Source organism: Hibiscus syriacus, unplaced genomic scaffold (genome assembly GCF_006381635.1).
Source record: "Hibiscus syriacus cultivar Baekdansim isolate YM2019G1 unplaced genomic scaffold, ASM638163v2 tig00116925_pilon, whole genome shotgun sequence".
Taxonomy (NCBI): Eukaryota; Viridiplantae; Streptophyta; class Magnoliopsida; order Malvales; family Malvaceae; genus Hibiscus; species Hibiscus syriacus.
The window spans coordinates 188,062-206,319 of NW_024063474.1; the positions used below are offsets into that span (position 1 = coordinate 188,062).

General features: G+C 33.3%; 2 protein-coding genes across 3 annotated transcripts; one reads left to right on the top strand and one right to left on the bottom strand.

Moving 5' to 3' along the window:
• Positions 1 to 6,205: 6,205 nt before the first annotated feature.
• Positions 6,206 to 7,497, top strand: LOC120187941 (40S ribosomal protein S19-3-like). The gene is made up of 4 exons (XM_039191525.1): positions 6,206 to 6,407; positions 6,578 to 6,667; positions 6,765 to 6,948; positions 7,253 to 7,497. Exons 1-4 carry the CDS (start codon positions 6,359 to 6,361, stop codon positions 7,323 to 7,325), a joined length of 396 nt encoding a protein of 131 aa, XP_039047456.1. The 5' UTR covers positions 6,206 to 6,358; the 3' UTR covers positions 7,326 to 7,497.
• Positions 7,498 to 8,053: 556 nt separating this feature from the next.
• Positions 8,054 to 17,969, bottom strand: LOC120187970 (DCN1-like protein 1). 2 transcript variants are annotated; one of them, XM_039191548.1, is made up of 11 exons: positions 17,780 to 17,963; positions 17,029 to 17,090; positions 12,263 to 12,399; positions 11,865 to 11,923; positions 11,704 to 11,727; positions 10,985 to 11,067; positions 10,803 to 10,867; positions 10,397 to 10,446; positions 9,902 to 10,003; positions 9,334 to 9,393; positions 8,054 to 8,362 (listed from the first exon to the last, which is right to left on the bottom strand). In XM_039191548.1, the coding sequence occupies exons 1-11, from the start codon at positions 17,780 to 17,782 to the stop codon at positions 8,225 to 8,227; spliced, it is 783 nt and encodes a 260-aa protein (XP_039047479.1). In that variant the 5' UTR covers positions 17,783 to 17,963; the 3' UTR covers positions 8,054 to 8,224. The 2 variants fall into 2 exon arrangements, with proteins under 2 accessions (XP_039047479.1, XP_039047480.1); XM_039191549.1 differs by lacking the exon at positions 11,704 to 11,727 and having other exon boundaries at positions 17,780 to 17,969.
• Between the last annotated feature and the right edge of the window lie 289 nt (positions 17,970 to 18,258).

Here is an 18,258-nt window from a genome sequence, read left to right on the forward strand (position 1 = left end):
TTTACCTTTTAATTTAATAATGATATAAGTAAGTATTGAGTTCAGTATAATAAAAAAATTCACACTATAGTCGAGCGACTAAGCTTTCGGTGATTAATTTAAAGTGTCACATATTTAAATCTTATAATCATTGAAAAATATAGATTTTGTGGTGATACGTTATATAAGTTAAATACAAAATGTGGTGAAATTTACCTAAATGACTAGTTTAGCTCAATGATTGACTGATTTGTTTCTATGTAAGATACTCAAGATCAATTCATACTAAGAGCAAGAATGATTTCTCTCTTTTTATCTCATAGGTGGTGACATGTGTCACTACCTAATTGGTTGAATAAAATTAATTAAAAATAATCACAAATAAAAAAGGTGATGTAGTAATTAAAAAATAAAAAAATTGACATGTAAAGTCACATAAATATTATCGTAAATGATTTAACAGAAAATAAAGTTTAAATACTAAAAATTAAACAAAAGTAATAATTAGGTACAAAACGTGTAATATATCCTTTTAATATTTACTTAATAAGAAAAATTTAGTTAATGCGTTTCATCATGTAACTTTAGTAGTATGTTGTAGTGTGGGACGTGTGCAGTAGAATTTTTCCTATTTTATTAATTAGATGAGTTCAAATATTTTTAAGCATAATCTTCCTTTAAGAGTTCGGATGCTTTTGATTTGTTTCGTGCCTCGTTTTAATTTTTGTTATTAGTGTTATGTTTGATTGTATAGATATTAATACAAGAAAAAAATTAATTATTACATATGTTTTAAAATAATTTCTTATAATATAAATAAAAAAATAGTTCAAATTTAAACTTCAAATTAAACAAATGAGTATAGATTCAAGTAAAAAAGTACTTATGTCCAACCAAAGTTGTCAATACGGCCAAAAAAATAATTTTTTATTTAAATTTTATTGTTGAAAAAAATTGAGAGAATATAACTTTCAATGAAGTAACGTTTAGATACATTTTTTTATAAAAATTAATTATGTAAAATAAATTATGGTAAAAATTCTAAAAACGAGTTACTTAAAGTTAAAATTAACATTTTCTAAAAAAAAATTAAAAGTAAGTAATTAAACCATTAGAACTGGAGATAAAATTTAATATCACTAATTTTAAAATTAAAATATTCTAAAAATGTGATAAAATTTAATTTTATTAATTTTAAAACTTAATACATTTTGGTGACTGTAACCCCCAGACCGATGCGGATAACCCGATCCGATCTGGGTTGTCACTTTAGGGTCACCGGAGCGACCCACCGTAAAAATAGCGGAAATTTTAAAATTTTTTATCAGAACATGTAAACTTATAAAATCATTTATCACTATTTAAAAATAAAACAGATTTCCAAACTCGTATATAAATCAAAATACAATTACATGCCCCCTAATCACAAGTATCATACTCTGCAACCACGCCGGAAGAACTCCCTTACTGAAGTCGATAGATGCACTGGTACAATTGTTTTAACCTGAAAAGGTGAGTAATAGAGTGAGCTTTGGAAAGCTCAGTAATACAGAACTACCAGATGATGCTACATGACATGTAGATAAATGAAAAGCCATATAATTTCCTTATTGAATCATACGTATACCAGCTTGCAGAATAATTTGGGGTTCCCTTAGAAGTTCATCGAGTAGAAGCCATGAATCTCAGTTCATAAGAAACCTTTCAAAGTATGACATTTTCAGGAGATCGAATAGGATGTCTAGTGTGTTCCAACAGTATAATAAAATCATAATAGGTACAAATCATAGTCCAGTAAATCTCACAATTTCGTAAAAGAGTTTAACTTTTGAAAATCATAGTTTAAACCCTTTTCTGGTACACCATCAGTAGTTCCCAAAATTATTTTCCATATAACTTACTTTATGCACATAGCAAAAAGAAAGCCGACTTAAGGATAGGCTATGAAGCTTGTATCCTTAAGCCCAAGTCAATAAGTCCATATAGCTTACCCTAAGCACACAACAAAGGAAAACCGACCTAATGAAACATCTTGGGGCCCTCAAGAGTCACATTAGGCCCATTTAGCTTGATCAGAGCTATTCCATCGTAATTGAATTCCAAAATTCAATTGCACCGTGACATAAATTCCATAAATCCAAAAACATGGTAATCATATACCATTTCAAAACAAAAATTAGATAGCAGCCATATTCCATAAATTGTCACATTAAATTGGTGCATCCATAAAACAATAACCAATGAATTCGGTGTACCACATATTAAAACCAATAAAACAGTTCAATAATAAGTAGGGAACACACTAGAGAATCCAAGTATTTCCAGAGGCCATTGTAGTTATCATTTTGGATAACATGAAACTTATGAAATTTGAACGAATTCCTGGAACAAGGTTCTATTGAGGAGAATCGATTACTAACCGATCTAGCCAGACATTTAATGTTGATATATTAGAATCCCACTATATTTTCGTGTGCTTTAGGAAAACGTTCAGGAACCTTTATACATAATAATTCTAAATTCAGATTTACTACGAGTGATTCCATTACCCAAACAATCAGGGGTATTCAGAAATATACTTTAAATTCATAGGATTTTAGCCCAATTGAACCAAATGAGATATTTTAGAATCTTTTCCATCTGCGTTACTTGTTTTTTTTTCAAACATGACCGAAGTGATTTTAGATGAAATATAAAATCGAAGATTCAAGTCATTTACAATCTACGACTATCGATCATATTATCAAACAACTCGAGTTACACAACTCTCAAACTGATGAATGTCAACAAGTCAATTCATTATCCTTCCAGTGTATTCACTCTTTAATACCATAGTGCAGATCCATAGATCATCCCCATAATCATCACTGAATAAATCTTCCAACGGTCTTTATTTCATTTCCACGTTTCAACAATATCAGGAAATACTGACGTACTTGATCCATGGCTCATAACCCATAATGACAATTCATCATGTAAGTTCAACAGTGTTTCCAAACTCATCAAATCACTTTATTTAATCCTTAGTCATTGATGTTACTTAGTTCGTTTGGTAAGCAAGTCTATCCCGATTACTTTAAAGTTTTCCAGAATAATTCAGACGTTTCTGAATTTCAAATACACGTTGTACTTCATTTCATTTCAATTTATTCATATAATAAAGTCATTCTGGTATTCGTGGTTGATTTGACTAACTACTACCCACTTATTAGTACTGTATGCGCTCTAGAGTTGAGCTGCGCCAAGTACTTCCAGAATTATCATCGATCCAAATTTGAGAAGATGAACAAACATTCAAGTGATACTTATATCATTCAGGTAATGATATAGTACTAGCGTTGGTTAATCACTTAAGTTGCGTTCCACAACTTTTACTGGTAGCACAACATCCATGTTTATTTGGATTTCTTAATTAATCCAAGGCATTTACTTATTCTAGGTCATAAGGGCATTTTGGTTATTTTGGTGCTTAACATTTTTTTCTATTCATTTCAAAGCTTGAGTATATCCATTCATTCCTGAGCTTGGTGACATTCTTGAGTCATTTCCATTCCAGGGGTAATTTGGTCATTTTATAATTCTAGAATATTTCAATCATTTCCTTCCATCCGGTCTTATTATTTAATTCAATCTTATCATTTACTTCAGTCCTGTCGAACAATTCTGTCAGCAAAAATACCTCCGATAAATTACTCTTCAAGTATTTACTCCTTATTCGAATATTTTCGGGTCAAGTGTCTTCTAAGATTTTACAAACGGAATATTATAAATTTTTCTGTACAAAGGCAGGATCTTAACAATTAAATTCGTACTTAATCGAGTTAAGTACAAATCCTCAAAGTACTCTCTCATTCAGGGTCAATTTAGACTATTTTATCTCTCAAGGGCATTTTCGTAATTTCTTAACCAGATAATTTCAATATTAGCTCTTAACGAAAATAATTATAATTTAGAGATCCTATGATCAATTGCTTTCCCGAACATTCTTTGATTTTGAAATGATTCCTTCACAAACTCTCATAGGATTAAAAACCGGTTATCCATAATTTCCAAATAAAACTAACATTTCTTATGCACATCAGTAGTTATATCGGATCAATATGTCTTTTCAGAGTTATTAACCAACTTCCAGTGGCAATTCTTATCATTTTCCAACATAAGGGTAATTTCATAATTTTACCATATCGGAGTATTCTCATAATTTTTCATCCAAGTATCTTTAACATTTAACCCTTGATGATATAAAATATAAGTTACAAATCCAGAGCTGATTTCTTTATCACCAATCACAAACTTGTAATTTAATTCTAACAATTATCAATCTCTTATCTTAGTCATTCGATCCGTATTCAGTTACAGAATTTCTACCACATTCATATCGAGTGAATAAATTATTCAACTCCACAAAAGTGACCAACATTATCTTATTCATGCATTTACCAATATCAACATGTTCCATAAAGCATAAAGAGGTAGTAAAGTATTACCTCGATTTCCTTGCCATATTGCTCGACCATTTAAATTAAATTCGAACGCCCTCGATCTTGAAATCGACTTCCAATAATTCCTCAGATACATATTAATAGAAATTTATCAAAAACGTAACTTAATTCTGAAAAACGGATCGAATTAGGTGATTAATCAGTGAAAAACAGCTTACCGGATTTGAATTTGGCAAAACGAACCTCAAAATCGGAACATCAACAAAACCCAAAATATTAGTCTTAAATTCCAGCTCACCAACTTGATTTCTAGCTTCCAATCTTTTTCTAACGAACACGGATAATTTATCATACAAATACGACTTCCAATAATTTTCCTTTCCATAAAAAATAACTTATTAGAATCTAATTAATAATTTGGAAATCCAATTTGCATAACTAAAAACTTGAAGAGCTAGTAATATTTAATTACTAACATCATGGACTAAATTGATCTTGTAAAAACAATTATGTCATAACTATAAACACTTGGAAATTAAGAGACAAAGTAAAGATCTCACCAAACTTGGACGACATACCTTATGGTTTACCCCTTTATTTTCCTAAACAACACCCACGTGAATTTTCATGTTGGAATCATAACCCCATTTTCCCTTTGTCTTCATATGATATTCCTTTTTGTTTTCCCTTAATTTTTGAATTTCCAAGAATCTCTTGGATCTCATTCTGTCTCTCTTAAAAAAGGCAAACTGCCTTTTCTTTCTTGGTTTTAACGGGGCAGTAGTAGTAACCATAGTAGAGCCATCGTTAACTGCTCCATCTTCTTCCTCTGTAGTTTGAACCCCTCGGTTTGCTTGCTGGTAACTATGACCACCACAGAACTTAAAGCTGCTACAAATAGTAAGATCCGAAAAGCAACATCGACTAACGAATAATTAAAAGTGAACTTAATCGGTGCTGCGACCGCTTCATCTTCCGGCACTTCTTTACCAACAACATTTTCTCCGATGAAACCTTGAAAATAGTAAGTTTTTTTTTCTGAACAAGGTCGACAATACCCTTAAAGTTTTCTTCTAAGCCAATCGGAACTTACACAACTGCAACATGATGTCGGAGCTTGGACCTAGACTGGTTGAGAACTTTCCATGGTTCAACAGAGCTAGTAGAGAACAATGAAGCATGAGAACGTGTGAAGATAAGGATAAGTTTGGGTTTGTATTTTGTCCTTCCAAATGATTTCATCCATTACGTATATATATTATATAAAAGAGAGACTTTCAAAATATCTCAATTGTATGGTTCATGGAAATCTAAATAAAATAATAATATATAAAAAATAATAAAATTCTCATATCACCCAACAATTTGTCCACATTCAACCTAATTCTAAACCAACCACGTGAATGTTATAATTAACTAAAAATTAAGGTGTTACAGTGACTAAAGAATTTTTTGTTAAAAAGAAGAGTCTAATGTTTTTTTCGTTACATTTTTAGGTATCTATCGTTAAAGAATTATTAAGTGAAATGTGTTACGTTTATATATATATATATTTTAAATAAAATATTATTTAAAAGAAATTAGATGTAATATTTGTCACTTAATGGTAGACATCTAAATGTATAATAGAAAAATATTATATATTTATATTTAACTAAAAATTCTTTAAACACTAAAAATTAATTTAAGATATAATTTAGTTACCTAAAATTGTATTAAGCTTAATTTTAGAACGGATTAGTTCCTGAAATGAAATAAGGACGTAGTATAAACGAAGCACAAAACCCTAGCTCCCTTCAAATCTTATATATTGCCTTCTCTCCTCTAGGGCCGCTCCAAGCGTATTTGGATACATCGAAGGAGCGATCTCTGCCGAAGCAGACAGACAAATACACAGAAAATGGAGGCAGCCAGAACAGTTAAGGACGTTTCCCCTCATGACTTCGTCAAGGCTTACGCCGCCCATCTCAAGCGCGTTCCGGCAAGGTATTTTCCTTTCACCTTCTTCTCCGTTTCATTTAATTTCTCAGAGATGTAGTTAGGTTCGCTTCTTAATTTTTGATTTTAGGGTTTGTAATGGATCTATGCTTGTTCTTCCTTCAAATTAAAGTCTTTTTTTTTTCTAATCCGACTTTCTTTGGTCTTAAACTGAAAAGATCGAGCTTCCCCGTGGACTGATATTGTCAAGACTGGTAAGCCCAGGGCGCTTCCTCCCTATTACCCTGATTGGTACTATATCAGAGCTGGTATGTACATTTATAAATTATCTTTATCAGCCAACTCTAATTTAGTTTTGTATCCATATTTATGCTATTATCATTGCCATTTGCTTTTACTTTGTAGCTTCCATAGCAAGGAAGATATACTTGAGGGGAGGTCTTGGTGTCGGTGCCTTTAGGAGGATTTATGGAGGGTCTAAGAGAAATGGAAGTTGCCCGCGACATTTCTGCAAGAGCAGTGGATCGGTTTCCCGTCACATTCTTCAGCAATTGCGGGATGTGAACATCATTGATATCGATCCTAAAGGGTGAGTTTTCTTAAGTGCCATTGTTTTTTTTTTTGTTGCAGTAGTTTGATTGTTATTGAGTCAGTCATTTGAATCATATACCCTTTTCTTAGTGGGGAACAAATATATTTATATAAATTTATCCAAAGATAACTTTTATCGTGCACAAAAACCCTAATATGTTTAAGAAACTTTATATTGGTTTCTTAGGTAAAACTATAAACTATGTAAATAGAATGGTGGTTTGTAACCGTGTCTGTTATATTGTTTGTAAACTTATTTTGTTAATTGCTAACGCGAAACTGAACTTTATTTGGTGTATCAGTGGAAGGAGAATCACGTCAAATGGACAGCGTGATCTGGACCATGTAGCCGGAAGGATTGCAGTTGCCATCTGATAACTTTCAGGAGAGCTGTTATTGGAGGTTTTGTTTATCAATTTTCGTGTTGGTATAACAAGTGTGTCTGTGAATCGTTTTAATTTAGTTTTGAGAAACAATGTAGGGCGTGATAACTTTGATCATGGTGAACCTTTGAATTCCAATGAAATGTTGCATCGTTAAGTAGCCCCTCTGCATTGTTGGTCTTCTTTCTCACTGGATTGTCCAGCACTGAAACCTTAGTGGTTATGCAATTTTGTGTTTTTTTAAAGTTATCTATGCTCATAATTAGCTAGAAATTCACTTTGTGGCCGAATTTTGTTTGTTTTATTGGTAGAAAAGGCCTTAGAATTGAATAATTTAAACTTTAATTCTAACATTTAACAATAGTCGATTGAACCACGATGATCTCGTCACCAGACATTGCAAGAAAAGATGGTCCAAGGGGCATTCCAAACTCTACCAATTTAGATCTCATCGGATTATTGAGTTCAAAATTGCTCAAAGAAATACATGATCATTTTATGTGCAAGTCTCGGTTTCCATAAATTTTTTCCACCAGGCGTCATGACCACATGAGCTATCTTTCCCATTGATGATGACACGTGTTTGTGAACTAGAACGAAAGAAATCTTAAATATAGAAAATAATTTTAATTTTGAATAAGGACCAAGTTGATAGAATGTGAAAAATTTGAAGGCTAAATATGTATTTATGCTTGTTTAAGTCACCGTCTAGCATTAGTTACTAAAAATAAAAATGCATATAACGTCAAATATCAACAATCCAATCGAGTAAAAATGAGTACATTTTGACTACAGAAATTCATATAAAAACAACATAAGTTATCCTGCATATTGTTTTCAGACCATCGACGACTTACGCAACCCAAATCTCACGAATAATGCAGCAGCTGTTCATCGTTTTTCGCTCCAATCAGTCATAGATTGGCTGTTTGAAATGATGCCATTCTCGTTCAAGTATTCCACAAATTCATCTATGAGATAGGGCCATGCACCTTCGGCATCATAGTTTGATAGTGAAGGGTCTATTGTCTGCATCACAATACGACATTAAAGGAATTAACCAATGAATTTGGTACACAATTTACATGCAGTAACCTGACATAAGAATTCGGCACACATCAACATTTCAAACCATCAGCTACACATTAGAATCCGGCACACATTGTGATCAGTTGCACAAGTCCAATTCACAATCAGCCAAATCATCATTCATATCCAAACTTTAACACTCCATGTCAGATCATGAAACCATACTGTATGATCAACTGTGACAATGACTGGTTAAAACATTCTAATGAACAACCAAGAACAATCTCAAAAAGGAAAGAGCGTAAGCTCAAAATGAAAAACAGAAAATAGAAAATGGATTAGCAACAAAAGAATCCAACTTTTTATTCCTTATGATTTGATAAAATAAAATCAAAGTTGTTAAGATTATGAATAAAAAAAAGGGAAAATGTAGGGGTGCCAGCGATTGCTCCTGGTCCTAGACAACCAAAGAAATAAAATGGTAGCAAACAGCTCAACAACCTCACAGTACTAAAAATGAGTTGTCTAAGCGCTTTCATCTCTTGGCTGTCTTATTGTCTATATCGATATCATTCGGAGGTCACGGGGAGAAGAATAATTAAGCTGTGCGATTCAAACCCAATTCTTCACAACTTTCCTTTTTCCTTTTATGTAACTGTTTCGTTTCAAGAAGTTAAAATGATGATGATCAGTATATATCAATTGGTTGAGAGGTATACTCTAATTTACTTTTCTTTTGCCCTGGCTACTTTAGAAGGTCAAATGCATCCAAGTCACTACACTACGACATGGGGTAACTTGATCTCGAGTAATGGAGTCATGCATGACACAATAGAGTTAGTGCAACATAGTCGGGCAGTAGCATTAAGTTTTCTAATAATTTGCAGTTGATGGCAAAATAAAGCTGATTCAAATGTACATGAAAGCAAGACTGCCTAAGAAAAAGTGATATTGAAGCTTTTATAACTTACTTTAGCAAACTCCAAAAGTTGAGACCACGTATCCCTAGAGATTGCTTTGTTATGCCGAGCCTGTTTCGAATGGCATCATAGCATAAAACGCAATAGAAAACAAATAAAAGTAGAGATTGATGCAGAAGAAATGCAAGAAACCTCATAATCTATTATAATATCTGGAAAACCTAGATAGGCAGAAGGATAGTGCATGCAATTTTATGGAGCTTACTACCAAATGCAAAAATTGAATCTTTTGTGAAAGAAACAATGAAAAAGCACATCAATTTCCAAATTTTCAGATAAAAGTTCATGGTAAAGATATTCCTAGGAAAACAACTACCTACGATATCAACTTAATCATAAGAAAGAATAAACCTTTGTAATAATGAATTATAACCTTTTTCAGCAGAAATGTCATATCATATCTGTTCATAATTTAATTTACATCTGAACAATGAATATTATACCTTAGAACTGTTACCTAAAGAATAAAGTTTAACTCATTGCAGGTCAACTGCAAATTCTTACTCCAAATTAGTGATTATGACCATGAAGGAAAAGACACAATATGTTTCTAAGGTACCTGTAAGAACTGGCACCAATGATCCACCAATGGCCACTGCTTCTCAGCAAACAATAATTGCCACATACCAATAGCAGTATCCAATGCCAAAGATTTCTGACCCTGAGACAGACAATAAAATATTAGTACATGCATACAGCTTAAGTACCCATTACTATCAGGGCAATTCATCTTTTAGCACAATGATATTCTAGTTGATTCAGAAAGCATTAAATCATCAAGCTCAAAGTAGACTTATTTTTAAATACATAGCAGAGAAACAAAATGAAGCTGAAGGCCAAAATTTTGCCTTCCGTAACAATAAATATTCAAAAGCGGATCTAATACAGGAATAACCATGTCAGGCAGACAGCCTCTGACAAAATAAGAAACACCATTCAAAAAAAAAATTCAAGCAAACAAATTTTACCAAAACCATTCAGTCGATTAGTTGAATTCTCTCTCTTCCAAGAGAAAACTTACTACTAGGAATGATTGGTATGAAACATGGTATACCTTTTCTTTTGCCCAGCCAAATGCAAAATTATATATTTCACCGAACTTTTCTGCAGTCAAAAGAAGCAAAGATGAAAACAAGCACGCATCACCAAGAACATAATATGTTTACTTTTAGAGTCACAACATGATAATAAACCAAACCTATTTGGCAAGCTAACTGTCTGCATACATATGCATGGGACAAGCCAAAATAAATTTTAATTGAACAACGAAATTAAATCTATAAAGCATTGATTACGTTCATCAACACCAACATAATATGTTTACTTTTAGAGTCACAGCATAATAATAAACCTAACCTATTTGACAAGCTAATTAATTGTATGTATACATATGCGTGTGAAATGCTAAAATAAATTTTAATTGAACACAGAAATTATAATCTATAAAGCATTGATCGTACGTTCATCTTTAAGTTCAGAGCGCATGAATGATATCCTCTCACGAAACTTCTCCAAAGAATCTATCCTGCAATGAAAAAGTATTTCTTTCAGCTTTATCTTCATTCTTCAGAGTAGGTCAAATGTCCAATAATACCATTTCAAATTAGAATATTTTGAAAAACAAAAAAATACAAATACCGACCCTAGTGCCTGCAACCCAGTGAAGAACTCTTGTTTGGAAAATTCACACATGGTAGAAGCCTTCATGTGCCATGAAAGAACTAACTGCAATTTACTGCATTATTAGCATAGCTGTCTACAAAATATTTTAATCAGATAGGAACAGCTTGTAAATATAAATTCAAAGCTCCTACAAGGTTATAACTTTCTAGTGTTAGTAGAACATATTCTCAAGTACCCAAAACCTGTAATCATTTTCATTCGTCGTTATCATAAGAGATCGAAATTCAGTAATAGCCAGAAGTGGTGAGCAAAAATTCAACCTTATAATCCTTTTATCTCATTAGCTTCTGCTAGAGTTAAAACATTGCTCTCACAAACTCTAAATAGCAAACCATTTAACTCCAACCAGGTACTTTAAAAGGTAATTTAGAAAGAGATTTATAGCCATTTGTCAAGACTACTACAACTATGTGTGTAAATCTTGAAACTAATAGTATTCACAATGAGAAAAAAGGAAATACCAAGGTCAATGCAAACATGCAGTGTAAATTGTAAAAGATAAGTGGCAAAGAGATAAAAGTAGTCAACAACCTCTGCCAAATTCTAAGACCTTTTGTTAAGACTTTGAAACCTTGGTAAAACGTAAGCTAAAGCAGATAATATACTTGCAGAAACATAATAAATTTTCTTCATATGAATGTCTTCTACAACTGATTGTGCTTCGGGATACAGACATACCATAACAATATCTTGAGGATCCACCTGTCAGAAAAAAAGGTTCTCACATCATCCCAATTTTGAAATAAACATAATTTTATCTGAATATGAAATAATAGAAAAGCAAAGCGAATGGGCCAAAATGCCACATCAATGCTTAATTGATAAAAAACAAAGGCTACCTGAAGGTCATTGCATAGAAGAGTAATACCATCAACCAATATCATATCTGTGCAGGGATCTGAACAAAACAATTAAATTTTCTTATGAAACGAATCAAATATGCTAATACATACAGACGAGGTATTAATAAATGGAAAGTAAGTAGTGGATAGTGACTTCATAGATTTCACAAAACCAAAATCTTAAAAAATATCAATATCTCCAATAAACAAGAGAATTCATTGGCATTCTCTGTCAATCTTGCATCTACAATCCTAAAACAAAGAAAGAAAATACGGCAAACCTCTATCCGCACACTTATAGTATTATCTATTTTCTCAATGGCACTAAAGAAAGGCATATAAGAAGTACAGCGTACAAATTGGGGAGAGAGAAAAAAATTAGAAGAAGCGCTTGCCTTTATATCTGTTATAAAGCTCTTCCAAATGTTTAGTATCAGGATAACTTTTAATATGTGGCTGACTGTAGAAAAAATCAAAAGCTCCTTCAATATGCCAATCACTGGCCTTCAAAGCTTGAAGAGCAGCTTTTTCACTGCAATTAAAGAAATGAGTAAAATTCACGAACAATAGAAGTGAAAGTGACAGCATCACTAATGCATTATTACAAACTACAGAATATGTTATGAAAAGTTTATTAAATTGAGAAGGAATTTATGTAATTAGATAATATGATAGGGACCATAGGGTTCTGAAGCAACCAGAAAAGGCTCAACTTTTAGAAAGGAAACAGAAAACTTACATTAAAATAACAATAGAGAAATGATTCATATACTTCTTAAATACATAACAAAGATTAAAGGGTATTTTGAAAATCTAGGATCATATGGACTTTTATATGTTACTGCAAAGTTTGTACTTTTAAGAAGCATATATGGTAAGGTCTCCTCCATAACAGTAGAATATACTTAATCTAGTTTTTCCAACTAATAATCAACAATAATAAAGGGATATTCCACTCCCATGGTATTTACAATAGGCATGAAAAGTAGCTAATCAACCTAAAAAATGCATGTGTAATACTGGATTATAAGGCAGGTTTCCTAATCAACCTAAAACAGTGCATGCTTTAGAAAGGAAAGTACAGAAAATATTTATATCAAAAAGTGGCTAGAGTGAATAAGCATAGAATTCATATGATTTTGAATGTGAGGTGCTTGCTTTATAGAAGAACGGCATATGGAGATGGATGTAATTTAGAAAAAGAAGACTATAAAACTGATTATACAACTAGAAGCAAAAGATATCATGTTTGAAAGCATGAACGTTTATATGTACATAAACATAAAAATCATTGAAGGGGTAATTAAGTTTCAAGTAAACCAACAGGTAAGTTAAGGCAACATAAAAATTAGAAAAGTTAACTTTCTTAATGGCCAGAATCAGAAGGTATTAGCATAGGAGTATAATAAAAGATTAATGATAAAGTTACTTAAAATTTATTAAGAAAGTCGGTATTTTAGTTCAATAATTCAATAGGGAAGCAACCACTACCAATGTCATCAAAAAGCAAAAGAAGTTGTGTGGGAACATCATCCCATTGATTGAGTCTATTAAGCTGACCAAGACAAAAATAGAAACAACATTCTTGCCAATTAGCAAAGAGAACACTTCTAAAACAATTGTCCATATGATTATATCAGCACCGCTGATCACTATTTCAAATGAACAAGATTTGTGGCAACTAAAGACACATGTTTGAATTAAGAAAATGTATTTCAATGCTTTGTTAAACTTTGAGATCATCGACTCCTTAGGCTAAAAAATAAAGACAGTGAGGTATATAAGAGAGAAGCAAATGGGCTGAATCCAAGTCTTACATTGGAAAAAAAATGAAGAAAAAGGAAAATCCAGCATTCTTTTTTTTTTGATAGGAATAGGAGGTCTCATTAAAAACCTCCCTCATAGTTGCCTCTTGAGAAGAGGCAACTAGCGGAAGGAGGAAAAGAGTAACTCAATATATTAATAAACCAAAATTACATACAACTATAATTTACATCATCACCCGAAATAAAATACCAAACATAACCACTAACACTAAGGACATTCAACATATCCCCTCCTTAGCTAACTTGTCTGCCTCCCAATTACAAGCCCTAGGGATCAACCTAACCATAATATCCCTACCAGAAATTACCTCCCCAATTTCCCGAACCAAAGAACTGAAGAACGAAGGAGCCTCAGAAGGCCTGAAAATCCAATCAACTGCAGTTTTACAATCACTTTCGAGAATAAGTCTTCCCTTCAACGCCCAATCCGAATGTAGAAATAGATCAATTCCTTCTTTAATGGCTTTCAACTCAGCAAACAGAGGAGGACCAGGTCCGATAGGCTTAGAGAAATAGATCACGGTAGAGCCATTCGAATCTCTCAACAGACCTCCAATTCCACCCTGCAAACCATCACTTCTAACAGCCCCATCCACATTGAATTTATAAAAATCAGGTGGAGGTGGATACCAGCACAGATCCTTCTTCTTCTTGTGCAAATTAACTGCTAAACCATCTGCAAGCCTTGGATCTCCTATTAATAAATCTACCTGGATGTTAGCTTTAGGAAATTTAGCTAGAAACCATTTGGCCAGCCTGAATATGCAAATGAAGAACAATGTAGATCTCTCAAAATTCCATTTTTCAAACACCACTAAGTTCCTAGCCTTCCAAATCGACCACATAACAACACCCGGGATGAAATTCCAAATAGAAGAAGAAGCCTTCAAAACAGACCATGAACTAAGTAGAGACGGGGGATCTTTGGGCAGAACAGTATTAACCTCCCATAAATTGATGAACAAGTTCCACAACTCCCAAGCAACAGTACAAAACATAAATAAATGGGGAATTGTTTCTTCCTCCTTTTGGCATAGAGGACATAATAACTCTTCCAAAGGAACACCTCTTTTCTTCAATTCCACTCTAACAGTTAATTTGTGATGAGATAATTGCCATAAAAATGTTTCAACTTTTGGGGGAGCCAATCCAGACCAAACCCATTTCTTCCACTGAAAATTTCCTCCAGAGCTACGAATAAGAGCTGATCTACAGGCCTTAACTTTGAACAAACCATCTCCACTCCCTGACCAAGTTAGAAAATCATCAACAGTATCAATCAAAACAATATTATCAACAGTAATGGGGAGGCTGATAGTTTAGCAAAGATGGGAATTGGTTGATGTTTAGTCGTTTCCAGTGCGTTTTATCGTTTGAGTTTAGGTTTTTGGTTCTGTTGAGTAGCTTAGTCTGTTGTGTTTTTTCAGTATGGTGTTTATGTTAAATCTTATGTAATTTCGGAGGAGTAATAAAGTTTCTAAGGCACTCTTTTCCTCCTTCTTTGATCAAGAAGGAGGTTTTTAAGGAGGCCTGTCATTCTTATCAAAAAAAAAATTGATCCAATTCCCAATCGCATAAATTTCTCCTCAGACAAATATTCCAACTCCAACAATTATTATCATAACAGCCAAAGTCCACAACTTTCCCCGTTTTGTTAATCGATAAAGCATAAATCCTAGGAAATTGTTCTTTTAAGGTGAAATTATTTGTCCAAATGTCATTCCAGAATTCGATTAATCTACCATTCCCCACTTGGATCTTGGAATTGGACCTCAAACAATTCCCAATATCGTCCTTTTTCTCATAATTATTCACAATTCCCCTCCATATCCATGAATCTTACGGGTTAACAGCCTTATTAATTGCAAGAGACAAATTACTAATATTGTGCTTGCAACATATCATCTTCTTCCACTGAGAATGTTTATCATTAGCAAACTTCCAAACCCACTTCCCCAGAAGCACTCTATTCGCCATCGAAAATTCCAGGACACCCAAACCACCCTCCTCATACGGTTGACACACGATTTTCCAATTCACCCAATGAATCTGCTTCTTCAAGGGATCGTCCCCCCAAAGGAATTTAGCCATAAGAGAATTCAACTTTTGGTTAGTCTTTAGAGGGATTTTGAAAATAGAGAGGAAGAAAATTGGCAAGGACGACAAAACAGACTTCACTAATACTAATCTCCCTGCCATCGATAATGATTTTGCTTTCCAGCCCTCTAATTTGCTATTGAACTTCTGCAGAACTGGTTCCCACAACAGATCTGAGTTTCTGTAAGTACCTATCGGTAAACCAAGATATGTCATAGGAAGAGCCCCCACACCACAACCTGCGATCGTTGCCCATTCCTTTATAACCTCCTCATCCATATTAACTCCAAATAACTTGCTCTTAGATAAATTAAGTTGAAGGCCTGACATTAAACCAAAGACCCTCAATACTCTCCTAATATTCATAATTTGGGCAGAAGAGTCCCTGCAGAAAAGTATTAAGTCATCTGCGAATTGTAGATGCGTCAAATGATACTTATTTTCCGCCCTACCAACACTAAACCCTTCAAACAGAGCACAATCAGCAGCCTTAATCAACATTAGATTCAGTAATTCCCCAACAATATTGAACAGCATAGGAGACAAACTACAGCCTTGTCTCAACCCTTTCCCCATCTTGAATTCATTAGTCGGAGAACCATTAACAAGAACAGAAATTGAAGCAGAGGAGATGCACAAATCAATCCAAGAAATCCACCTATTTCCAAAACCCATAATTCTCAGAAGTCTCAACAAGATCGGCCATTCCACCGAATCATAAGCCCTTCGGATGTCCACCTTGAATACAACACCTTTCCTCCGTTTTTTCCTCCAATCATCAATGACTTCATTAGCCAAAAAAGCACAGTCCAGTAGCTGTCTTCCGGGAATGAAGGCGAACTGAGACGGACTAACCAGAACATTAATAACAGCCGCAAGCCTTCTAGCTAGGACTTTGGAAATTATTTTATACAGACTGCCAACTAAGCTTATCGGTCTGTAATCTTCTATACCTTCAGGATTTCTGATCTTTGGAATCAACGTTAGGAATGAATGATTAAAATCCAGCATTCTTCACTTTCAACAGTTAGTAAATCCACCAAAGGCATGCCAAGGCTGATTATGAAGGCTCAAAAGGAACTAGTATAGTTATTAGTATGTAATATCCTGTTTCTAAGTTCTCCATAATACTGATCCTTGTTTTTAGTCATTACTCATAAACCATTTCAGTCAATATTCAAACTACTTCGACGGTAACAATAATTTTGAAAATAAACCACCAAAGAATATGAGGTTACCTCGCACCAGTTATTGTCATGAATTGCTGGACTTTGTCACGATGACTTCGGCCCGATTTGTGCTGTCGAAAACAACAAAATCATACGCATGAAATAAGCTATAAATTTTAACACGCACTAAGTGGATGCAGGTTTATGTGGATAAAACATTTAAAAATAACAAATCGTTTTGTCATAAAGTTCATCTCTTAGAGTTAACATCTCACATAATGAAGAGAACTTAACAAGATTTAACAGTTTAAGAAAATGGGGATAAAGGTTGGTAACAAGTTGGGTATGTCTCCAAATTAGGGCTAAATATTTAAAATAATTCAGAGTTGATATTGAAACCAACTCAGCTTTGTGCATTAAATTTAGCATAGACAGAGAAAAAAAGCCTGAAGCAAACCCATGCAGAACAATGAAAATAAGTCAGTACAAATCTAGATAAACAGAACAGTGATGGATGGTTTCTCTTCCGTCTGTCTTTTATGTTGTTCTTTTTTCAAATTCAGCAAAAACCCAATCTTTTTTTTTCAGCAAGTTCCCTCGATTATTGTTTTCTAAAACTCAAAATCCTATGTTTTTCCCCCAAACCTGATAACAGAGAAATCTATATCCATAACAACCCAGAAACAGAAGTTACAGATAAAAAAACAGAAATACCGTGTGAAATCAACAGTTTCTATATAGGATTAAGAAGCAGCAATCAAATATAAACCAACGAACCCAAAATCAATCTGTAAAAAAAAGGGGGAAAGAGAGAACTAACCATTTTGGATATTGTTGTGGAAAATAAAACCCTAAAATCGTTGTTAGAAGAGCTTGGACAAAGCTCTACAGAGGAAATAAAGAGGTATTGAGATTTCAGTTTTGGAATTAATCTCTTTGTGTGTTGAGTGCAGTGGGACCAGTTGTCTAAGATTTTCTCTTAACAAATGGACTGGCTTTGAAACCGGAAGAATATCTTTTTGGGTAAACTAACTATTTAGTCACCACCTATGGCATAGTTTCTGTTTTGGTCATATGTTGTTAAAAGAATAATGGTGATAATCATATTTTTTAAGGCTCAAGGGTTAGTTTTGTCTTTAAAGTAGACTTAATTTATCATTTTCACCTTTATGATATTTTCGCATTAATTAATTTAGCTTTCGGAGTTGCTCAATTGTATCGATGTTTAAAATATTTATTATTGTTTAGGGTTTTAAGTTAGGGTTTAGAGGTAAGGGTTAGAGTTTATGGTTTAAGATT

Excerpts from the sequence above, each read along its gene's own strand:
- LOC120187941 (XM_039191525.1), top strand. The coding sequence starts at position 6,359 with ATGACTTCGTCAAGGCTTACGCCGCCCATCTCAAGCGCGTTCCGGCAA. Across the intron at positions 6,668-6,764 it reads TTGGTACTATATCAGAGCTG|CTTCCATAGCAAGGAAGATA; the intron begins GTATGTACATTT and ends TTTACTTTGTAG. Across the intron at positions 6,949-7,252 it reads ATTGATATCGATCCTAAAGG|TGGAAGGAGAATCACGTCAA; the intron begins GTGAGTTTTCTT and ends TTGGTGTATCAG.
- LOC120187970 (XM_039191548.1), bottom strand. Across the intron at positions 11,924-12,262 it reads GCTTTATAACAGATATAAAG|ATCCCTGCACAGATATGATA; the intron begins GCAAGCGCTTCT and ends TGTTTTGTTCAG. Across the intron at positions 10,447-10,802 it reads CTCTGAACTTAAAGATGAAC|AAAAGTTCGGTGAAATATAT; the intron begins GTACGATCAATG and ends TTTTGACTGCAG.